General features: G+C 38.4%; 1 protein-coding gene across 3 annotated transcripts in view; it reads left to right on the forward strand.

Annotated features, from left to right (window-relative positions):
• The window catches only part of cap1 (CAP, adenylate cyclase-associated protein 1 (yeast)), a 41,626-nt gene extending 16,595 nt beyond the window's left edge, over positions 1 to 25,031 (forward strand). For all 3 annotated transcript variants that reach the window (XM_041212820.1, XM_041212822.1, XM_041212821.1), the window contains exons 5-13: positions 1,547 to 1,690; positions 2,745 to 2,830; positions 4,497 to 4,602; positions 7,485 to 7,644; positions 8,586 to 8,758; positions 10,000 to 10,123; positions 11,058 to 11,140; positions 20,221 to 20,361; positions 22,752 to 25,031. In XM_041212820.1, the coding sequence (XP_041068754.1) occupies positions 1,547 to 1,690; positions 2,745 to 2,830; positions 4,497 to 4,602; positions 7,485 to 7,644; positions 8,586 to 8,758; positions 10,000 to 10,123; positions 11,058 to 11,140; positions 20,221 to 20,361; positions 22,752 to 22,835 (1,101 nt within the window). In that variant the 3' untranslated portion in view covers positions 22,836 to 25,031. The remainder of the gene's footprint in view (positions 1 to 1,546; positions 1,691 to 2,744; positions 2,831 to 4,496; positions 4,603 to 7,484; positions 7,645 to 8,585; positions 8,759 to 9,999; positions 10,124 to 11,057; positions 11,141 to 20,220; positions 20,362 to 22,751) is intronic.
• Positions 25,032 to 25,291: the final 260 nt, after the last annotated feature.

A 25,291-nucleotide genomic window follows, 5' to 3' on the forward strand; every position in this document is an offset into this window, starting at 1 on the left:
GAATGTTATAATTTATTGCAAGGGGAATTGAATACAAAAGTAGGGAGACTATGCTTCAGTTGTACAGAGCACTGGTGAGATCACATCTGGAGCACAGTGTTCTGTACTGACCTCCTTTATTTAAGGAAAGATGTAAATGTGTTAGAAGCAGTTCAGAGAACATTTATTAGACTAATACCAAGAATGGATGGGTTATCTTATGAGGAAAGGTTGCACAGGTTAGGCTTGTATCCATTAGAGTTTAGAAGAGTAAAAGGCAGCTTGATTGAAACCTTTAAAATCCTGAGGGATCTTGACAGGATGGATGTGGAGAGGATGTTTCCTCTTGTGGGAGAATCTAAAAGTAGGGGTCGCTGCTTAGAAGTAAGGGGTTGCTCGTTTAAGAACGAGATGAGTTTTTTTGAGTGTTGAGATTCTTTGGAACACTGTTCCTCAAAAGGTAGTGAATGCAGAGTCTCTGCCTTCAAAATATTCAAAGCTAGATAGATTCTTGATTAGCAAGTGGTGAAAGTTTCTCGGGGGTAGGCAGGAATGGGAGTTGAGGTTACAGTCAAGTCAGCCATAATTTTATTGAATGGTGGAGCAGGCTCCAGGGGCTGAGTGGCCAACTCCTCCTAATTTGTATGTGTATGTAAATGCAAGCTGCTGAGAAGATAATGAAGATGACCTGATCAGTCTAAGCTGCCATGCAGTTCTGACTATTCTTACTTGAATTAGCCTTTATCTGCTTAAGTGAAAGATCTGCTGGAGGTTGACTTCTGCAAATTTGGTTCTGTACATAGCAATGGGGATGTATAGTTATAATTTTGATATTCATTATGATCATTTATAATATTTCTGAATAGGGTATTTTTTGAAAATTTTCCTATGATTTTCTGAAAGATTTAATTAACATCAGGGATTTATTTTGAAACAGCTTTAATGAGAGTGTCTTGTATTAGTGTTCTATGATGTAAGTTTCCTAAATGATTCTTTTTTTAAAACAGAACCAAAATTTAATCCTAGGTAATCAACAAAAATATTCAACCAATAACTGAATATGAATTGACTTTAATGTTGAGATTAGTTTGCTTCTTAGTAGCCATGCAGCTCAAGCAGTGTTTCTCACTTGCATCAGATTTGGTTTGTCGCCCTTGGTTTACCCACATTATTGCTGATTTTTGACTCTGCCATCGCAAGGAACCAAGTGGGTTTGGGTGAGTGGGGAAAGAAGAGATCCTGAAGGTCGATTACTTTGAATACATTTTTTCACTTGCTGTTGACAAGCTTCCAGTGTTGCTGTTTTCTGAGGGCAAACAGTATATTCATTTCCTTTTGGCAAGGACTGTTGCATTTGTTCTGGAGCAGAGAATTTTCAAACTAGAACCAAGGTGGTCCACAGTCATTATGTGATTTTTATCTGCAGCTGACCTGCATGTGGTGAGCTCTGTTTTGAGTGAAGTACTTTGCTTCTTTTCAAGCTCTGCATTTAACTTGTTATTTCTTTTGCTGTATGGATTAGTCTTCTGCAAATATAGTCCTGTTTATCCGTCTTTTGTTTTTGCAGAATGAATTGACCCAGCTACTTCAGCCTCTCTCCAATAAAATTCTTCAGATCCAAGAATTCAGAGAGAAAAAACGTGCAAGCAAACAGTTCAATCATCTATCGGCAATTAGTGAGAGCATTCCTGGTCTGGGATGGTTGGCAATTGTAAGTATTCTATTTGTTCAACTAAGCAAGCTATTTTGCTCAGTAGTGTTAATAGGAGAGCAGTGATCTAATTTGATATGGCATGCAATCATTATATTTGATACAAGACTTGCTCATTTTTCATATATGGACACTTTGATAGCTACTTAACTTAGAGATTTATTCAATTTCAAGGTTTAAGTAAACTTTAAAAAAAAAATTAAAATTCTATAAATTCTATTCCCGGTTTAGTTCCCAGTATTAAGAGGTGCAAATTGACACTCTGCCTGGATTAGTTTGGCTCTCATAAAATCACTTGTTTGTTGGGCAAAATGGCAAAGTGTGTGCAGCCTGAAGATGAGCAAAGTGAAAGCAAACTGTCTTGTGGGCACAATCCCTACCAATTATAGGCCTGTTGGTGTTGACACAATTTACCTGTTATACATGATGGGCATTCAAACTGTAATTGTTTCATTGCTAAAAAACCTATGTGTCTTATTTGAACGTAACCAATTGATGTGATTCGTGCGAACATCTCATCTGACTATCAAGATATTTTTGACATGGAGTGATGAACTTTTCTCATGCATTTTTCTTACAAAGGGCTTTCTGCAGAATGCATGAACTCTCCATTTTGCAGTTGCCTCTTGTAAGTGTTAGCAACTGCATCTGAATCAGTATCAATGAAAATAATCTCATTCAGGTGCAAACAGCTGATTGTTTAATGACCTGACTTTGCCCAAAATTAGCAGAACCTTTTTTAAATTGGTAAATAGAAGAGATTAGTGAAGTGCAGAAAACTTGTTGAACTGCCTGTAATTGAGTCCTATGTAAATGGAAAAAGGTTAGTGTACCTCACCTTGTGGTTGCCCATGGTTAACGCTACTCTTGGGTGGTTGCCCATGATGAGCATAGATGGTGTAAGTGGTGGGTATTGTATGTGTGAATGCTTTTCTCTTTGGAATCATGAGGCGGCACTACAGCTTCTGTACATAACATTGTAAAATTGTGGCATTCCATGAGTAAAGAACAATATGATTTTATGTGAGAACTAACGAAGACTTTTTCCTTCTAGGCTCCCAAACCTGGTCCTTATGTTAAGGAGATGACCGACGCTGCTACGTTTTATACCAATAGGGTTCTGAAGGAGTACAAAGACACGTATGACTGCCATTTATTATCATTCCCCCTGGGCTCCTTTTGCACTTAGAAAATTTTGAATCTTAAAATGTTTATTTTCCTGGGTTAATTTGCTGTACATAATTTTCCAGAGTAGCATAGTGGCAACTTTATTATTTTTATCTCATAATTTAAACCAAAATCCTCAGATCTTCTAAACTGTACATAGTTTCTACATATCCACATCAACAATACAAAAAGAACAACTAAAATTGAAGTATTTTGAATATATAGTGATGTTTTTAAAGTTGATGCTTTGTGTCCACATACTTCAATTTGGATAATCCTGTAATAATTATATAATACCCAGGTCATAAAAGCATCATTTTTCTTTCTCTTTGTTTCTGTCTACCAATTACCTCAGTCTTGTTGGTGAACCAGAGTCAGAGTAAGCATGTGGTGATCCACAGGTGAATCTTTCAAAAATTTTGGTATTGGTAATGCTACAGAATGTAATGTCAGAATAGCAAAATAAATTGGCATGTATCATTTGATCTTTCAGTTGTAACCTTAAAGATGATCCTGAACTCAAAATGGCAGCTATTTTTTTTTTGCAGTTAACTTTCCATGAATATTTTATGCAATTCTTCATGTACACGAAGATATACTTTTATCTGTAAATTCCTATCTGTAAACTGTGCAAACAGATTCTGTCCTTCATGGTACCCCCACATTACTCATTTCTGGTCCATCTATGCAAAGATTGAGGGGTCCGGGAGGATGTTTTCCCTGGTGGAGAAATCTAGGATTAGGTGGTACAGTTTCAAAATAAGGGGTCTCCCATTTAAGGCAGAGATGAGGAGTTTCTTGAGGGCTGTTAGTGTTTAGAATTCTCTTCTCAGTGAGCAGGGTCACTGAATATATTCAAGGTTGAGATAGACAGATTTTTGATTGGCAAGGAGTAGAGGGTTATGGGGGGCAGACAGGAAAGCGGATTTAAGGCCCCAATCACATCAGCCATGATCTTATTGAATGGTGGAGCAGGCTCAAAGTGTCAAAAGGCCTACTCCTTTCCTATGTTCTAAACTGTATTAAATTTCCCACATGTGGATACCAGAACCCATCCCTGTGTTCCCTGCCTGCTCATACTCTGCAGCCAGCCTCTGCACTTGGTTTTGAAAATAACATTTTAAAATCAGAATCAGTCTGGAAATGGAAGTGGGGACATCAAGGGGAAGACTGGGAAGGGGGAGTTTGGGTGAATCATCCCCAACTGCCTTGAATAATGATGCAAAATCACAAATATTGCACTAAGCAACAAAGAAAAGATCTATAACAGTAGATCCATAACCATCCAGTTGTTTAATTCTTCCTACTTGAAAATTTTTAACTCCTCCAAGACTCTGGCTGTTGGTTTTTTCTCAACCACAGTCACTGTAGTAGCAACTCCAGGGCAAGCCATTATTTGTCTGGACCCAGAGCTAGATGCAGCAGGATAGTGATAGAAATACCTGCTGCTCCCAGCATTGAAGCTCCCAGCACCTCTGCCATAAATTCCACCCCAACTCAAATTTCCTGCTTGTATATAGATGAGATGTACTGTCATTGGGGTAAGAGGTGAGTTGCACAGAAAAACAAATAAAGATAGATGGAAGGAGAAGCTTGTAGATAAGTGATATTTAACCTGACTAACTCTTTTCAATTTCAGTGATAAAAAGCATGTGGAATGGGTTAAGGCCTATATAAGCTTCTGGACTGAACTTCAAGCATACATCAAAGCAAACCACACCACTGGGCTTTCATGGAGCAAGACTGTAAGTGCCCTAGTTTTCTGTATGGAATGATTTGGTGCTGGTCTCCTCTGGCTCACTAGAATATTCCTGTCATATTGAGCCATACAGACCAGGTTGGCATCAAGTTCATGGAGTTCAGCCAGTGTTAGTAAAGGGAATGCACCAGTTCATCTCTTACTAGCTTTGCAAGAATCACTGTTAATGCAATTGTTGCGAGTCAGTGATCCCTGCTTGAAATTTCCTGTTTGTGTGGGCATCTGGTGAAATGATGTTGTCATCATCGGCTACTCATGCTTTTCATTCTTGCCCTTGGCTGCCACAGTAAAATATCCTACTTTTTGCTGTTGAGGATTTGGCATGAAGACAGCAACTTAATTCTGATATTCCTCCCCTCAGTCCAGGGATGCTGAGGCCATTAGTTATGTCTCATTTGCTCCCTACCTTAAGATAAGGTAATGGTAGATATTAGGAACCAAACCTGGGATGTTGTAATCTGCATGCTGTGCCTTTGATGCATTTACTCTCCAGTGTATTGGGAGCTCAAAGACTTTCATCCTGAGTAAAAGATTACTCTGAATTTTCAAATTACAGTATTCAAAAATTACTTTGGGGAAATGGGAGCATGTGGAACAGATACTCTGACCATCATTAAGGGACCCATTTACTTGCAGAAGTGGCAGCATGGAAATTAGTCAACTGCAATACATGCTCCTCATCTGGAAATGAGTGTTTATAAGTATCTAATACTTTAACTAAAACTTAAATGGTGTGGTCTTTTAGACATTCCCACTAAAAGCAGATACTTTATTCATTTTGCATATTGGTTAGAAATATGCATGAAATTAATTGTGCATGGAGATTTCTTGAATAAGCTAAGTTACCCGAAGATTGAAACTGGCTGAGTTTAAAGCTTCATTAGCTTCAGGATTAAAAGATTGTAGTCCTGGATGGTTTTGGTTAACTATCTACTTATTGTGCAATAAGTCTCCAAACTGCTGTGAGGAGGAAGTTGATGAGGTAGGACAAGAGAATAGAGAGAAATGTGAAATCAGGGAGATTTCTTTGTGGTTTTTTGAAAGCAAAGATGGAATTGGCAAGGAGGGGATAATTGAGTAGAAAATACGAGAGCAGGGATGTTGTAGCTTGCTCAAACTGCCCAAGGGGGTGGTGGGGGAAAAGGACCATAATCTGAATGGAGCTTGCTGGTTTAAGGCAGTTTGCATGATTTTCAAAACTATGCATTGAAGTTTATCACTTAACAGGTGGTTTCAATTGCACAAAATGATAAACATGCCCTTCTAAGAAAAATAGTCAGATGCTGGAGAATTCAAAGTAGTAACTGTCTTTGGCAGCTATGAATGGAACTGCAATGGCCAATTGCACTCAAGTACCAAATAATAGTGTTAATTACTGGGCTAATCGCAACAATTCCATTAAATCATAGTTTATGGACATCATGATGTTGAAACAATACTGACCGTTTTTTCACTTTGTGGTATGGCTCCTGGGATTTAAACTATTCTCTTGGAGTAAGGTTGTGTGACACAGAATGTTTTTGATCTTGTTGCCCATCTTCTCCACTCAATACTTTAAGATTCCCAATACAAGAATTGCTTTTTGCTGAAACAATCCAAAAATCTGGCACTGACATAATGGACCATTTGTGTTGTAAACATGTGGTATAGTGCTATGGAAAGTGGATTATTAACTGCAGAGCTATAGGTTGTTCAGTCATACCCAGTGCACCCCCTAGGTTTGTCACTGGAAATGATTTTCAATCAGTGGCTTCCATCATTATTGTTAATGGATTGTTATACAACTGTCTATTTCTGCATGGGCTGTAACATGAACTTGCACTGCAATTGCACCACCTAGAGTTTCTGCTGTGTCATGCAAAAGCTCCCTTCATCTAATATCAACCCTGATCTATTGTTTAAAAACCATATTCACTACACTTTTTTTAGAAATTTACCATAAATCAAAATGTGCACTAAACATGAGGCTTTAGATCAAGGAGAATCTACAAAAGTGAAGCTCTCTTAGTTAGGACAGGAAATGTTAAGAGGACATCTGAAGGGCATTTAGCTTTGATAAAGTCAAGAGGAAAACTATTTCCACTAGTTGGTGAGTTGTTAGAATATAAATTGAAGATTAAGAGAATGATGGAATAGTTTTGTATGCAGGCTGTTATTAGAATATGGATTATCTCACTGAAAATATTGGAAATGGAGTATGTAATGGATTTTAATAGGAATATGAATGAAACAATTGAAGCAATTGCCTCTTTGTGTTATAAATTTTAATAATTCTGAATACTGTTTCAAACAATTTTGTGACATATACAGAGAGCTCTGAGCAAGGATTCACCTTGAGTCCCTTTGTACTGTATCTGTTACAGTTCAAGCAAGATGTTTCATTTTAAGGGAGGACCTGTAACCAATACTCTTATCTCTTTTTTTTCTGGTTTCTTTTAAATCTTGTCAAGAAAAATCACACCCCAATGATGGGATTATTTAAAATACTTTATTTTGGCAGTAATCAATGTCTCCCCCAAACTGCCAGCCCGTGTCTAAATTGTGAAACTTAAGGAATGAGGGTAAAGCCACATACTTGCCTCGAACCATTATGCAATTACTGGATCTTAGTACAAATATCTGCACTTGTTGTGAATTTGGGAGGTCTGTGAAATGGTGAATAGCAGATTTTTAATTACATTGGGTTTTCTCTTGTTTTGACCATGATGGAAGGATCTTTTGCCCACTTGAGTGCAGTGGTTTGCTAAAGTTGATGCTTCCCTGTGTCTACTGGTGTTGAACTTTTCCATGCCTCATATTAACAGTATTCATAGGATGCACTTCATTGTTTTGAAAAGTGATTTCATTTCCCCCTAATTGTCCTTCAAGGGTCCTAAAGCATCTTCTCCTGCACCACCTCCATCGGGAGGAACTCTCCCCCCTCCACCTCCTGGACCACCTCCACCTTCAGAAACTTCTCTCTCGGACTCGACTAGTTCACGATCAGCTCTATTTGAAGACCTTAACAAGGGAGCAAGTGTTACAAGTAGTAAGTAATATACTGCATGTCTTGATACCTAATTTGAAATCACCACCCTAGTATAAATGGACCACAGTAACTTAAATCCAAAGATATTTCTGAATTCTGATAGTTGGACCATAAACAGAATAGACTGCACAAATGTAATGTTAACTTTAGGGCTTTCCTTTCTTTGAGAGGAAAAGCATAATTTTGATTTATTGGTGAGTTCATATAGTGTGGTATCCATTGGCTTTAAGAGAAGTAAAATGCACCTAAGTTGCTATATTCAGTAGAGGAGCAGTAAAGTGGAAGATTCTGTTGGTTCAGTAATGACGATGGAAATTTGAAAATATTTGCAGAGTTAACTTTTGGAAATTGTAATTCACTTGCAAAAACAGAAATGGAGAATGAATGAATTAATGTACTTTCACTTGGACATCTGTTTGAAAGAGTGCAAAGTGGTAAAGGAAAAGCACTCCAACAGAGACACTCCAACGATGCTGTATATAACTAAGACTGTAAATAAGAATTGCACACTTATGTTGTAGAGCAGCGTGTCCCAAATTGCAGCCCACTGACCACATCTGCCTCCCCTGCGCTCTAGCATTCTGGCCCATGAAGCCTCACTAACTCTATTTGTGGTTTTTATATTGATTTGTTGAATTTCCTGTAGCCACAATCTTTGGAAAAGGATGATTTAGTGCTAGTGCCTTATTCAGTAGATAACCTCAGTATCTTAATTTAGGATTTATCTGCAATATCTTGGGTGCTTGCAAATGGTTTGAAACATTGTGTGGTCCATGAGGCTCAATGATTGTGCACCAAAATGGCCTATGAAGACAAAGTTTGAGTACTTCTGCACTAGAGTGCTATTCTACAAATGGGGTTAAGATGCATACAGCTGGAGATGAGTGAAAATGTGAAGAAAAATATATCTTGGATTAAGCTGTAAGTGTCTGTTAATTCAGGACTGAAGCATGTGCCGGATAGCAATAAAACTCACAAGAACCCAACGTTAAGAGAAACAAGTGTATCTGTCCACACTGGTCCAAAGCCATTCAAAGCAGCTACTCCATCACCAAAGCCTGCAGCTAAGAAAGAGCCACCCATGCTTGAATTGGAAGGGAAGAAATGGAGAGTGGTGAGTCTTAAGTTAGACTGAATTGTAGTATCTTCTTGGATAATAACCTGTATGATTTCAGAAAGATTTTGAGAAGCTCCCCTAATGATCTAGTGGGTACAGGTATCACCAGTGTGGCACAATGCCATGTATCCAAGAGAATCCTTGGTTCAATTCCTAGTATTTGCTTGGATAGCTGATTTCAGCTGGAATAGGCTCCACCTGGCCTTGGCGCCCCTGAACTGAGTTAGGGAAAGGTCATCAATATTGCATCTCAATAGCTGTCCCTGTGACCCCAGTGTTGGTTTATCTGTGGATGCCTGATAGGGAGTTTAGGAGGGTTTTTCAGGGGCTGACAAAACTTGCAAAGACATGGAAGGGGCAAAATCTTAGAGATTTCATAAACCAGGATGAGAATATTAAACTTGGGGTGGGGGTGGGACCTGGAATGTGGTGGTCAGCACATATGAGGGTGATGAGCAAATGGGACTTCATGCAAGGTGGGCTATGCAACAGAGCTTTGCGGGGACTAACATTTGTCGAGGACTGGAGATTAGCAAAGAGATTATTGGAGCAATTGAGCCCAAGATAACAGTGGCATGAATGAGACAGTAGATGGACTTGAAGCAGGGGCAGGATGTGAATTTAAAAATAAATATGAAAATCAGCTAAACTTTAATTCCTGATGAGTTCACTTAACTGAGCTAGGTTGGCAATCGGGTCATTAAGTTCAAGTGAAAAAATTGGTCAGGGTCCCTGGGCCTGATTATCAAGATTTAGCAACTGGAAGTTTGCATCAGTGGAAGACTGAACTATATGATGCGATTCAACTGTGCTGCACCCATGATAATCACTGTCAAGACTTTTCACTTGAATAATGACCACTTGGATGAAGTGCCAGAGGGTATCAGTAATGGAAGGGAAAAGAAACAAAGGGCAATGATGGTTTAAAAAGATTGACAGCATTTGTGAATATTTTGGGTGGGGTGGGGGAAAGGTTGAATTGGGATCTTCTGGTAATCATGAACTCTGCATCTTACAAATGTTCTTTTGACAGTTTTTTCCCATTACCACCATGAACTTCTTCATTTCAGAAGTATCTTTGAGCACTGGTAGATCAGCCAGCAATTTAACTAGCATTCATGCATGAGTGAAATAATGAATGAGTAAACAAGCATCCTTCAATATATGAGATCACTTTAAAATTAATCCCTCACTGTCTTTTAGTTATCTGAAAGATTTGAATTGTTCCCTGCTTGTAGGAAAACCAAGAGAATGCCAGTAACTTGGTGATTCAGGACACAGAGTTGAAGCAGGTCGTATATGTGTACAAGTGTGTAAGCAGCACCCTTAATGTCAAAGGCAAGATCAACTCTATCATTGTTGGTAAGCAGAAATGAGCGAAGATTAGATCTTTAAGATTAATACTTCATTTTTCCCAGTATTAGGACTGCTGCAGCTCAATGATCATAAAATTTCTGGTGGCTTGGTCTACTTTCCTTTCATCAGGCAAGCAAATTAATTGACTAAATCGTGACTTACATCTCATTCAGTTGCTAATGCTGTATCTCTTAGATTTTGTTAGACTTCTGATAATTCAAAACAAAACTTGAATGCAATGTTTATTCATCTTCCTTTGGACCTTCCCTCACATTCTTTGGAAGGAAACACAGCTTGCTATGTGTGCTGTAATTCATCACTAGGAGTGGCCCAGCTGCAGACTCAGGTGACTTCTCCCCAATTCCCCCTTGTTGCAGGAAAACCTGGTATCTCTGCTGTGACAAATGTATTGTAAATTTGTCTGTATTTGCTGTATTCCGTTTTCAAATTTAACCTGATCAAATGAAAAGCTTGCATATGATTTTTCTTCATATCACACCATACTTCTGTTTATCATTTCTTTAGTCTCTGGGCCACTCAACCACATACTGCAGTTTCTTTTTATATTTAATCCAAATACTAATTTGAAGTATGCCAACATTCATAATGGTCACCTTGGTAACAAAAAAACCTCACTTATACTTCAGTATGCTTGTCCAATGAGTAACTCAGCCATGCAGGTGAGGAAATTTCAAGGTTCAATCCTTGCCATCTGGTGAATTAGCTGAGCTTAGCCAAAGCATCTTTAGGGGATATGCAGGGCTTTATTAATGGAATCAATTACATAATCAATATTTAGAGAAAAATGAAGCACCTTTGTATCTATCTATTCCTGACCAGATTGTGTGGCTTATAAAATGCAAACGCTAATGAGATTTCATGGTATTTGTAATGAGGCAGATTTTTATAGCCTAACACATTGTTGCTTTTTGTTTTACAGATAACTGTAAGAAAATGGGTCTAGTTTTTGATAATGTTGTTGGAATTGTGGAGATCATAAATTCCAGGGATGTGAAAATTCAGGTAATTGAAGCAGGGGAGGAGAAAAATAACTGAGCATTCTAATCAGAACAAAACAACAGCTTTCGACACAGGAATTGAACATTGCAGGAAACAACAGCAGTTTTTAATGAGGGGCAACTTAGTTTGTTCTGTAATATATGCAAACATTTAGGCCAAGGGGTTAAAAGGAATTACTATTCACAATCGCAGGACTTCCTAAAGACACTGAAGTTTTTTTTTGAAAGTCTAAATCACTGTGTAATTGCAATGTGGGAGACATGACAGCCAGTTTGTGCACAGTAAGGCTCCACAAACAGTGATGTGATAACGACCAGAATTTATTTTTTGTGATGTTGATTGAAGATTAAATATTCACCAGGGGTAACTTCTCTGCTTTTCTTCAGAATATGCCATGGGATCTTGTCCACTTGAGAGGCAGATAGGGCCTCTGTTTAAGATCTTAGCTGAAAGATGGCATTTCTGATAGTACAGCATTCCTTCGGTACGGCAGTGGGAGCGTCAGGCTAGATTTCTGTGCTCCTGTCGCTGGAGTGGAACTTGAACCCAAAACCACCATATTGAGGCAAAAGTGCTATCAATTGAGCCATTGCTGACACCTAATAAAATGTAGTTTAGGTTAAATTGATTGAAGCATGCTGTAATACATGACATCCGTTATTGTCATGACTCACTGGGGATAGTGCGCTGCAAAATCAAGCACCACTGTTCCCCAAGCCCCGACAAATGTGAAAAGCTTGATCAAACCACCTAATTGTTTAATTTAGGTTAACAGAATAAGTGTACCAGTTTTGTAAACTTAAGTAAATAACTGTTTATTGAACAAATTGTCTTTAACCAGTGGCAAAAGAAAGAAATATGAGCAGCTAACTTCTAACACTATAACTTAAACTCTACCCCCTTTTTTTATCCCTATGCTCACACATACAAGACACACACACAAAAAATGGATTTTAAGGGTGGGATAAAATGTTTCAGTAGCACCAGTTCTGGAGTACAGGATTTGATGGGTTGATTTTGATGTCTTCCAAATTCCTTTCAGTTCTCTGACACAATGTGGTCTTCCCAGCACTTTCAGTCTTTAGTTCACTGGTTGAGCACTTGCTTTTCGATGTCTCTAACAGTGACTTTCTCCTTTGCCTCTTGACAGGGGTTTTTTTTTTTAGAGAGAGAGCCGGTTATAGAGATAGGGGAAATAAAAACAGCTAGCTATTGTAGAATTACTGGAATTCTACGCACATGAAAGGTTTTGGGTTTTTTTTGGGCAAGGAGCTTTTTCTGCTGCACTGCTCTCTCTCTCAAACCCTGGCGACCTGGTTAGGAGCCAATTAAAATGTTGTTGCCAGGCAGTTTCCTGTTAGACCAGACTCCTCCTCGGCACCATCCTGTATTTCATTGCACTCTGTTCCAGGACAGCAACATTATATATATCCCTTGCACTGCTCCAGTAGACATGTCTTTCAAACTGCAGTCATTGTAATTTTAATCCACAGCCCAACAGAAATTTTTTAAAAAAAAATGTTCTTTACATGCCTCTACCCTTAAGAGATGAAGTGCCATTTCAAAAATGCATTTCATCACAAGGCATGTGACAAAACATTAGCCTTGCTTCCATTCATCCCAGCTGCCACCACCATACAATCTTCAGCATTTCTTACCCCTTTAACTTATTTCCGTGTTTTACACCCGGACAATGCATCTGTGATCACGTTATCTTTACTGGCGATGTGAACAATCTTTACCTTCTATGGTTGAAACAATAGACTCCATCTAAACAGTCTCGCATTTCGAATTTTAAATTTTTCAATGAACCCAAGCAGATTATGGTCAATGTACATTAGTGTTTCTTTGTTATCGTGTCAGACATAAACTTCAAAGTGTTGAAGGGCCAACAACAATGCTAGAGTTTCTCTTTCTACTGCAGAGTACTTCCTCTGATATTGATTTAGTTTCTTGGAAAAGTACCCCACCAGCTTCTCAACCCCTAATTTATCATCATCCTGTAATAGGACTGCACCTACCCCCCCCCCCCCCCGCAAGCCATGAGCATCAGTTGCCGTTTTAAAAGGTTTGGCAAAGTTGGGGTGGCCAACACTGGTTCATTTATTAAGATTGTCTTCAGTTTTTCGAAGGCTGCTGGCATTCTGTTGACCATACCACTTTTGCCTGTTTTCTTAAATAGTTGCTGAATTAGTTAGAAACTTTTGATAAAACCCACACATTCCCAAAAATCTCATGATTTCTCATTTAGTTTTAGGAATGGGGAATTATTTTAGGGCACTCACTTTTGCTGTTCTTGGCAACACTTGCCTTTGTCCTACGATGTGACCTAGGTAAGTTATCCCTTGCTTTTGCAAATTCGCTTTTGGCCAGATTTATAACTTAGCCAAATGAAATTGCTTAAACAGTTCCTCTAATGTTCTTCCATGTGTTACTATATGTTATGACTCTAAGCCACACGGTTATGTACTTCAGCTACGACTTGATTTATAAGTCTCTGGAATGTAGCTGGGGTGTGTTTAAACCCAGATGGCATGACTTGACATTGGTACAATCCATTTGGTGCAGCAAAGGTGGATATTTCTTTAGCCCTTGACGTTAATGGCACTTGCCAGTACCCTTTTTAATGGATCAGTTTTAGATAGAAATGAGGCACTGCCAACCCTATCAATGCAATCTTCTAATGAAGAATTGGGTACGAATCTGCCCTTCTTCCTGCATTCACTTTCCTGTAGCCTATACAAAATCCAGTGGATCCATCTGGCTTAGGACCCAACACTACCAGTGAACTCCAGCCACTTTGGCTAGGCCCAGTCAATTTGTCCAGCCTATATTAGATCTCTGTTTCTATCTGAGCTTGTTTCTCTGGGCTCAACCAATAGGGGTGTTGTTTTACTGACAAAGTCTCCTACGTTCACATCATGTTTAGCTAACATAGTACACCCAGATGGAACCCTACAAATTCCCTTCTACTTCCTAAGTAACCTTATTAGACCTTCCCGTGGTCCTTCCTCTAAATATAAGTGTCTGACTGTCCTGTATTTTCGTATTGGCTCGTCGAATTGTAAGAGGTTTACTTTGTGCACTGTCTACTTCTCCTTCTACCTTACTCTTACTGTCTGTCATCCTCCATTTACTCCTACCACCTGGTACACTTGCTCGCTCTTATCATCTTCCCACAATGATGTTGCTTCAACATGTTTGTGACATTACCATTTCTTCCTGCGCTCAGGGGTATCTATCAGATAAGCCACTTTACTAACCCTCCTAACTATTTGTAAGGGCCACCGAATTTAGCTTTCATGGGTTCATCCTGCAAAGGCAATAATACCAATACTTCATCTCCTACTTGGAACGTTCTAGTTGTAGCATGTTTGCCCATTCTCTCATTTTTGCTTGCGAAATTTTTTTAATGCTCTCGGGCTACTTCACATGCTCCTGTGAGCCTTTCTAGAAACGTGGGCACGTAATCCAACATGGAGGATTCATCTTTCTGCTTTAGAAACTTTTCCTTAATAACTTTTAATGGACCTCCTTATTTCGTGACCATAGATCGATTTAAATGGACTAAATCCATGGATTCAGTTGGAGAATCTCTGGTAGCAAATAGTAAGAAATCTAATCCTTTGTCCCAATCCTTTTGGGTATTCATGGCAATAGTCGTTAATCATGGCTTTGAGAGTCTGATGGTATCTCTCTAAAGCTCCCTATGTCTGTGGATGATAGGCAGTGGATTTTAGTTGCTGATTAGTCCAGGAAAATTTTGGAAATGAACATAGAACCTTGGTCAGATTGTCTGTCAATTGGTAGGTCATAACTCAGCTTTTCACTCGTTAACGTTTCCGCTACCACCTTAGCTGTAATTGTCCTTAAAGGAATAGCTTCTGGAAATCAGGTTGTCATATCCATGATTGTAAGGATATACTGATATCCTGCTTTTGTTTTGGGTAATGGTCCTACACAATCTACCAATGCCCGACTGGTTCTTCAAAAACTGGTATGGGTATTAAAGGTGCTGGTTTGATTACGTGCTGAGTTTACCTACTTGTATGACAGTGCAATTTTGTAAAACATAAGTCCTTATGAAGTCTTGGCCAGGTGTAAAGCCTGTTTATTGATGCTTGGGTTTTCTGTATTCCTACATGTCCTGCCATAGGAACTTCATGTGCTACTTGCAGTATTTCCTTACAATATTTGGGTGGTACCACTATCGTCTAGTCCTCATCTGCAGGTCTGTGAGGGTGTCTCCACTTCCTCATCAGAACTCTTTTTAATGTCATAGCACTCTGGAACTCCTCCTCTCTCAGCTTCAGTATGAGCTGACTGTTAATTTGTTTAACTCTGGACCAGCTTTCTGAGCCTCAATTAATGAAGACATTCCGAACACTCCTTTGAATTATCCTCATCCTTAAAGAAAGTTTCAACTACTCTAACATCTGCTCATGGCATTACTTAGACCTCTGGTGATAGACTTTATTTAGCCACCACACACGATGGAAAAATACCAGGAACTTGTCCTTGTAACTGCTCCATCTCTTTAACCCCTCTCGGACTTCCCGTAGTTGTAGGCGAAGCTATAACCTTCACTCCTGCCAAATCATTGCCCAAGAGTAAGTCAATTCCATCCATGGGTAATTTTTTAACCACTCAACAACCACTGATTTCAGACAACAAATCACACTCCAGTTGCACTTTGTACAATGGGACCAGGATATACTCCATTATCCCATTTAGCAATACTTTAGCTTTCATTGAACTCTGGAGGGGAAAACTGGGTCCTTCTCCAGCAAAAGAGTTTGAGTAGCTCCTGTGTCCCTTTAATATAGTTATGGGTTTAGCTGTATCATTTGATGAGAAAGGGTAATCTTTCCTTTAGACAAAAACTCTTTTTATATCTCTCATCTACCTTATTCACTTCACCACCTGCATTCACAGCAGTGGTTACCTCCAGACCCTTATTTGTAGTTAAAGCTACAATTTGATCCATGGCATTTTCTTTTTGAATTCAGTTTTTGGACTCGCTCTTACGAACTCCAATAAGTCCCATGGATTTCCCTCGCAACTTCCAGCATTCTGAACGAATGTGCCCCACTTTATTACAATTAAAACACTTAATCCTTTGAGTTTCATCTCCACCCTCAGTACCATCCTTCCTGATCTGGGGAGATCTCAAGGTATTCCCAGCTATCCATTTTTTACCCTGGCTACTTGCTTTCCTTTCACACTCCCACTTTCTATCCTTTTCAAATTTATGGGGGTGATGGAAAATGGTTTTGTTTTATGATGTTATGACACAACAGTTTATAAGGGTTGAGTTATTTAAAATTCCAGAGGGAAACTTTAAACAACTGTCATAACCTATATTTTCAATTGGTATTTTTAGATGCAACTCTGAATTCAAATGACCCCACCAAGCCTCCTGAGGTTTTATGTCAAAATAAGTGAAACATTTATTAATTTACCACAAGGTATTAAATGCAAACATGTCTACAAATTACTACTATCATTTTTTAACAAATTTCAAATTAATCTTCACTAATGCAACAATAACCAATAGACTTAAACAGACACCAGGCAAAGCATTTTTCACCTTACAAATTCAAAATAAGGTTCCTTTCAATTTGGTTCCTTTGGAGACAGTTGTAGGCTTACAGCTGCTTAGATATTCCATACCTCTGCTCTGCATACACACACCTACCCTTTCCCTTTGAATGCAAGTTCTCATTGTATCACCAGACCTTTTGAACCCCTTTCATAGTACCAATCTTATTAGTAATATAAACATTGCTTAGTGTCTCCTAGGTAGGTGCAAGATTTCACGCCAGTGTTTTATTCAACAAAATGCAAATGAACCCTTTTACCTTGCTGGTTACATCTCAAAACTACTATACATCAAAACACCCAGACTAGTTGGCTTTAATCCAATTAACACACACAGACTAAACCTGTATTTAAAATAGTCTCCAATAACATATATATTAATATCTCTTCATGACATATGGATCAGCTCATAATCATCAGCCATTATTGTTGCCTGTCTAGAAATTGCAACCCTTTGGTCTTCAATATGGGTTTTTATTACAGAAGGTAGAGTGTTTTTAAATTCTTCCAAGAGAAGGGTTTCTCTGAGAACTTCACTGGTAGTTTCAACTCCTAATGCTCGCATCCACCTGTCAAAACTACTTTGGTTAACCCTTTCAAATTCAAAGTAAGTTTGCCCAGGCTGTTTCCTTAAATTTCAAAACTTTTGTCTATATGCTTCAGGGACCAACTCAAAATGACTTCTTTTTTCACCACATAATCCTTAGAAATCTCGTCCGACAGTGAAGCATAAATTTCCTGTGCTCTGCTCTTGCAGAGCAAATTGACAGGTAATGTCCAGTTTTCCTTTGGCTAGTTCATCTGTTTAGCTATCTTAAATGAAATAAGGAATGCTTCAACATCCCTTTCCTCAAACTTCAGAAGAGCATGCACAAATTTAAATATCTCCCCTCTGGGCTCTAATCTGGAAATAAGTCCTCCCTCACCTAATTGGTGTCTCTTTTTTTTCACTGCCAGCATTCTAAGCTACGATTCTCCCTCTCCCTCTCCCTCTCCCTCTCCATCATTTCTCTTTCCTCCTTTTCTAACCCCACCATTTCTAATTCTCCTGGGAGATCAAGGTTTTGTGTTTCCATTTCTTGTTTTCTTTCTCTCTCCTGCCTTTCTCCCTGTTCCCTTTGGAATGCCCTTTCCCTTGCTTTTTCTGCTGCTTCTGGTTCCATTTTTTTATTTGCAACTGAATTTGAGCCCATTCCAATGAACCACTCCTTGGAGAACTCGATCTCTCGGGTACTCCTTCCACTTTCAAATGCTGTGACATCTCTTTGATTTTTATCTCTGCCTTCCTAGCTTTCCTTTGGCAGACAATCCTACTCTTAAGTTACTTGCCAATTTGATTAACCTGGCTTTTGGGATACCTTGCAAAATTGCCAAGGACATCCCTTCCACTTGCAGGAAAGCTTTAGCAGTTTCCAGTGCCATCTTATTTTTGATAATACAAACCTGGTGTTTCCTTTTAGCTTTTGTTACTTCCTAAATCTACACTCAAATCATTGTTGTCTTTTGTATTCTGGGATGAGCCACCAAACTTTGTCGTGACTTACTGGATACTGAGCTGTATTTCAAGCCCCACTGCTTCCTGAGCCACGACAAATGTGAAAAGTTTGATCAAACCACCTAACCGTTTAATTTAACAGAATGAGCACCAGGCTTGTAAACTTAATAAGTAAATAACTGTTTATTGAACAAATTGTCTTTAACGAGTAGCAAAAGAAATAAATTAGCAGTTCATATTTCTAACTCTAACCTAAACTCTATCCCTTCTTTTATCCCTATACACACAAGACACGCAAACGTGGATTTTAAGGGTGGGATAAAACACAGGGAAAAATTCATTAGCACCAAATCCAGAGCACAGGATTCAATGAATTGATTTTGATTGTCTTCCAAATGCTTTTCAGTTGTTGATGACACGCGATGCCTTCAGTCTATAGTTCACTGAGCACTTTTCAATGTCTCTGATGGTGATGTTCCTCTTTTCCTCCTGACGGGTTTTTCAGAGGGCAGTTTAGAGACCTGAGGGGAAAAAAAACTAGCTATTATTGTAGAATTACTGGAATCTTACAAGGGAGAAAGAGGTTTTAGGACTTTTTTTCAGGCTAAGAGCTTTTTTTCCTGCTTCACTGCTCTCTCAAACCCAGGTCACCTGGTTAGGAGCCAATTAAAATGTTGCTGCCAGGCAGTTCCCTGTTAGACTGGACAATGACTCAGCACCATCCTGTCTTCCATGGCACACTCATTTCCCTCCATGGCACACTCTGTTCCAGGACAGTGACATTGTATATATCCCTCACACTGTTCCAGGAAGACATGTCTTTCAAGCTGCAGCCATTATAATTTTAATCCACCAACAGAAACAAAAAGATATGTTCTTCGCATGATCACTAATGCAATTTTCCCTTTGTATAATAGCCTGATGTTTAAAAAAGATCATTAAAAGTTAGTTGAGTTGTAAATATAAAAACTTTAGGTTTTTCAGTTTTTATTTTCATGTTTTTAAACAAGTGGGAAAAATCATAATTCCTCCCACCCTCAAATCTCAGCTAAATTGAGTGTCAGTTTTATTTTGAAGACATTTTTTTAGGGACCTGAGGGGTGACGGAGAATGGTAACTGTTACACATGATTCAGATACAATTTTTAAGGAGCTGACCAGGTTCACTCTCAACCCATTTATTTTATTAAAAGTTGCATTAAAGAATAAGCTTATTTCTGAAATATGCTGAGAGAAAAATTGCTTGAGATTACACAGATGGGATTAGGCTCAATTGTCAAAACGGTATAATCTTTTAGCAAACTGCCTTTTCTGACCTGCATCAGCATCTTAGTTTTAATAGGACTGTTGCTGATAGCTGACATGCTAGTGCTGTCTTTGCTCCATATCTGAGAATGGAAGACTGCCACCTTCTGCAGTATATAATGTCCAGAAATACCTAGACAAATACCTTTAAATACTTTCTGATTGAAAGTCACATTTTTAATGTCAACTCAGGTGTACAGTGCGTACTTGTATGTTGACATCATTGGTCTGATGCACAAGCGTCTCAGGATCTGTTTCCGGTAAGAAACCAATGTGAAAGTTCAGGTGGAGTTCTCCCCTTCATTTGGGGACAATTACTTTTACTAATTCATTGCCCCAAAGGTGGAGCAATATATTAATGAAAAATTGGTACTGACTTTAATGGCCCCTATTGATTTTTCAGGTTTATTAGGAGCCTCATAATATCCAGTCATTGGTGAGGAAAAAGGCCCCTCTTCAATTAAATTAGGTGATGCATAAATTATCCTTTGCATGTTTCCTTAATTTATTTTCCAAGCTGCATCATTAACATTTATGCACACATTACAGAAATTGATTACTGTTTTGGTTGTTTTTTAACATTTTCCAATAGGCAGACACCCTTCCAAATGGTTCCTCACTCAGATGCTTTCTGTCTGCAAAGTCCATATCCAAAATGGTTTTCTTTTTTTTTCTCCCTACAGGTGTTGGGTAAAGTGCCAACTATATCCATTAATAAGACTGATGGCTGCCATATCTACCTTAGTAAGGATTCCCTCAGTTGTGAGATTGTCAGTGCCAAGTCCTCTGAGATGAATGTCTTGGTTCCTATCAATGATGATTTTGTAAGTACAGTTCTTTCACCTATTTTTGTTCTTGCAGTTCTGTAGAGAGGCAGAAGGTGAACTAATGAACTCCAGTGAGCCATGGAAAGAAAAACTTGTACCCTGAATCTGATTTAGAAATTGCCAGTGTAGAATCAGTATTCAAACCTTTTACCTTTTTGGAGATTGCACAGATTCTGACCATTTAAGCTTTGGGAGCTGCAGATCAAGTTGTAATCCATGTTCTCATTAATTCGTTTGTACCTCCATTTGCTGTTTCCAACATGCCTTGGTTTTCTGATTGGGCTTGTCTGCTAAAGGCCTTTTCCTAATCTTCAGATCCTCAAAATTCAAATGCAAGTAACCAGACAAGGTTGTCTGCACTTCAACTAGATTGCCTGGGTGTCAGGAGGCCATCTATATCTACAGACTGCAGTTTGATGTAGAACATCATGCAAATATGCAGTATATTAGGTTTACTGCATCTTAGCGAATTGAGACATGGTAAAAGCTTACTATACTTGCCTCCTAAATGATCAGCCAATATTGTGTGGTTAGGTGGAAATGTTGATATCATGTCATAGGAACATAAGAAATGAGAGTTGAAGTAGGCCATGTGGTCCTTCAAGTCTGCCCTGGCATTCAAAAAGAACATAGATGATCTTCTATCTCGTTATCTAATAAGATCTCGAGTCCTTGTTAAACTTTAATGTCTCATCATTGAGATCAAAAACTTAAAGGGCTGCTTCTGCATATGTACTTCACCCATGGTGAAGAACAATAAACTTTTAACATCCAGCCGGAGGAGATTTCCTGGAAAGTAGGCTAATAGACTTGACCTTAAAAAGGAAAGTACAGCTGGCCCATTAACTGCAGGCTATCCTGCCTGCTGTGAATAAAGTATTGAGAGGCATATTGAAAATGTTGAATCATGAAAAGCCTAGATATCTATGGTATAAGCTGGCAACAATGGGGTCATTGTGGGGAAGTTTACTTGAAAAACTTCAGTATTTTGTTTTTAGGGAAATGCCACATCATGTTAATAGTAGAAATTCTGTGGGTGTGTTTTTAAACTTCAAGCCTTTTGGTAGTTACTCTAAAAGGTAGAAAAAGCATGGAATAAGAGGTAAATTTGAGGTGAATTAAAAATTGTCAAAACCAGAGACTAAGGTAGTTATGAATGGAACCTGTGCCTACATAGCAGCTGGCCATTGTTGTCAATAATGTGTATGAATGATTTGGAGCTGAGAGCTAAAATATTGGCAAGAAACAAACCAAATATAAAGGGATTTAGACAACTTGGGAAGGTGAGTTGGTGAGTGCCAAATTCCATTGCATGGTTTAAATGGAAAGCAGTGAGGCTGTGGGACATATCAGCTGGCTTTAGGCTACAGGATGCAATGCAGGGGAGGATTTGGCATAGTATTGACAAGTAGCTCACTGAAAAATGGCAGCAGTGAAAAAAGTTTAACTGCATTTGAGATGTACAAGCTAAAGAATATAACACACATGTCTAAAAGTGATAATCAGTGAATGGCACTTGCACAGCTCCCATTTGAGAGAGGGTGAGAAAAGGCACACAGTATATATTGTGTGAAAGGTTGTTGAGAAGCTTGGAATTTTTTGTTGTGAAGAAAAGGTTCACAAGAAATATTCAAGAGTTAAATATCTTAAGGGAATAGATGAATTCAACCCTAGAAATGTATTTGAGATTTCTACAAGCTCCAGAGCTGGGATACAGGCTCAAATGTAAGGGGCTAAATGAAGGTCTGGAACAGACTTCCCAGGGAAGCAAATGTGCAAAATTTAGGGAGTATCACATACAGATTTGAATGGGCAATTAATGAATACTGGGGTTTCAGGCTAGCCAGTTGGAGTAACAAAGGAAAACTAAACAACAGGATTTTAATCCAAAGGAAATTGGACAGTGTAGGTAAACTCTACCCATAATAATCTGTTCCCCAACTATGAAACAGCTTCAACCAGCGTTTCCCCTAGGTTTATGTTTGTCCAGCAGCCTGTAAGTTCACATGCAGACCAAGCATAAGTCAGCAGCTTTCTGTGCTTAAGTGGTTTTTTTTTTGGGGGGGGGGTGCGGAATGCGGAATGGAGTTAGGCCCACGCACTTCGATTTCAAAAAAAGAAAAAGGGCTGTGCATAAGAAATAAAAGTTAGAGGAAGTGTGGCCTTAGAGTGTTGCATGAACAGCAGATGAAAGATATTGTTTTACACGTCCTGAACCTAAACATCTAAGCATGACTGGCTTTTCATGTGTTTTGAGCCAAATGAAATGCTGTGATGCTGTCGCTGTCTATAAAGTAGAAACTACCCAGATCCTCTTTAATTGCTCATGAAGTTTAAAAAAAAATTGATTTATAACAGTTGTTCACTTGTTTGGTTTTCTTTGACAGGTTGAGCACCCCATCCCAGAACAATTTAAGACTGTCTGGAATGGGAAGAAACTGGAGACTACAGTAACAGAAATATCCTGTTAAGTGTACGGTTACTGAGGACATTTACCTACAGGCTTGATATTAATGTCGTCGCTAGTAATGATGAGCCTGATTAATCTGTAGAAGCAACAAGCTAACTTTCTGCACATTCTACTCTTAAACTTGTCCTATCACTCCTCATGAGAGGTAATTAATCTGCTACAGCATATACCTCAGATGTACTGGTATTACCTTTTCCAGTATAAAATGGCCTAAAGTAGCTGGATTAGAGCATGATGGCTGGCCTAAGATTCTAGTAGTATGAATACATACTCATGAATCTATGGGAGTAGATCAGAGTTAAGAGATGGAAACAATTGGAGAGAACTCCTATGAGTGAGTATAGTGCACCAAAATGCAATTTTATTAAAGATTAACATTGTTCAGCTCTTTGGGGTGGGGGGGGTGGTATGTTGAGGAAAGACTTTTCTTTCCCTTGCTTTAATAAATTATTTCTAAAATTTACAATGCATTGATACCATTCTAACCTTGAAGATCTGCCATCAATGCATAGGGGGGTTCAGATATACAGTTACAATTAAGCCTTTTTAGTTTCTTACCCTCCTGCTTTGATTATTTAGGCTTTGGGGACTGCTCTGTGAAACAGCCATTGCTTTTAGTTTTAAATTATGGGTGAAACAGCTATTCTCTGCACTGCTGGGATTGTTTTAATCCTTGAAACCATGTAGCCTTTTATAGATGAATCAATGTGTACAGTTGTAACACATCCATGGTTTAGAACTTCATCTATGAACCAGACCAAAAATTGTGGATGAAAGGATGAGATCCTGAATTTTAGTTTTAATGGAGCTAACTGCTGAATCTTGTGGATCTGGTTTTGAGTAATGAAAACTGATTTAAAGTGTATCAGTCTAATTTCCTGCAGAACTTGGATGTGGTTATTGTGGACTAACTGTCTTTAAAACATTCCATACCTACCAAACGCAAATGGGCATTTCTAGTGAAAATACTTCCTCTAACATTGTTTCTCACAATCTTGCTCCATCTTGTACCTTACCAGTGTGGCATCATGAGTTGTACTTCTACAGTTTGCTTGGCCTGAATTTTATTTCTAGCATAATAGTTGAGTTGAAGTTGGGACCCTGATGTGGTTTGTCCTCAATTATGGCTAAAATAATTTAAAATATTGGAACTTCGCTCTACCTTTCCTCAGGGTCCTGTTCTTGCTGAAATGTGTGCAGCATCTGTTGAGAATATTGCTGATATAATGCATTCCTGAGTTTTGGTGCCTGCTTTCAGAGGGTTCTTCTATGAAGTTCAGTCTAGAAATCATTCCATGCCCAAGACTGTTAAATTACTTTTGATTCCTCTCTGTAATGTTAATTTACTCCAGTGTTTCAGTAGATGGATTAAATAAGGCTATTTTATATCTGGATATTAACATTTCAGCACAGGTTGCGCTATGAGTTTTTTTCTCCGGAATTTTCTTTCGATTTAAATTCCATTCACAATGAAAGCATTTTATCATCACGTTCATTTTGTGTTTCTGTTTTCATTTATTTGCATTTGTTTTAGGTACATTATGCTTAATTTTAATTTGGAACTATCAATATTGTACTGTACTAACAATTGTGGCAGTAGTTGGGGACTAACAAAGTGTATTATAATTTTTCGATGGGCCACTGAACTATGCTGTAATTATGGTGTCCGAGTTCTCTGGTTATTTTGGGAAATACTTGAGTCCTCGTAAGTTTGCTAAACTATGGTGATGGGAATTTATCAGAGGCAATAAATATACCTTGATTTTATATATGCCTACAATTGGGTTGCAAGGCTGCTATAGCAAATTATTTCAAATTAATTTCACTGTTTCAATCTTCAATTTATATAATTGCCTTGAACTTGAGTTCTCATTTTGTATGAAATGTATAATACAGGTGAGCTTTTAACATTTGAAGTGTACTTGGTCAGTGAGCAGTTCTTGTGCTTTTGACAAGTTACTGCCCCTCCTATAATACAGGATATCAATTGTACGAGTATTGACTGATGTCAACAGCCTATCTTTGGTGTGATAACTTATTTACTGTATTGTATGTTCTAAACTCTATCGATATTGATCTGCATAATTTCAGTACTATACAAAGAAGGATCAAACTCAGTTCTTGCTACTTGTGGTTACTATGCTATCTTATGTATGTCAGGAATTAAACTGCAAAATAAAATTTGCCAACTTGCTTATACAGTGTTTTGCATTTTCTTCAGTTCTTCAAGGCTGATCAGTAGCCACGGGTAAAACTAAAATGTATCCAAATCCCTGAGTTAAAACCGATTAGAACGGGTCAACTTTTAACTGAATTAGATAAGCTATTGGTTTTGGTAGCACTTGCTATTATCTGAACAGAATTCATGGGGTTTTTAGGAACTACTTTCCATTTTCCCATAAGACTTAATTACATTAGATTGGGCGGGTATAATTCTAATTCTCTGAATGAAAGGGC

Source organism: Carcharodon carcharias, chromosome 19 (genome assembly GCF_017639515.1).
Source record: "Carcharodon carcharias isolate sCarCar2 chromosome 19, sCarCar2.pri, whole genome shotgun sequence".
Lineage (NCBI taxonomy): Eukaryota > Metazoa > Chordata > Chondrichthyes > Lamniformes > Lamnidae > Carcharodon > Carcharodon carcharias.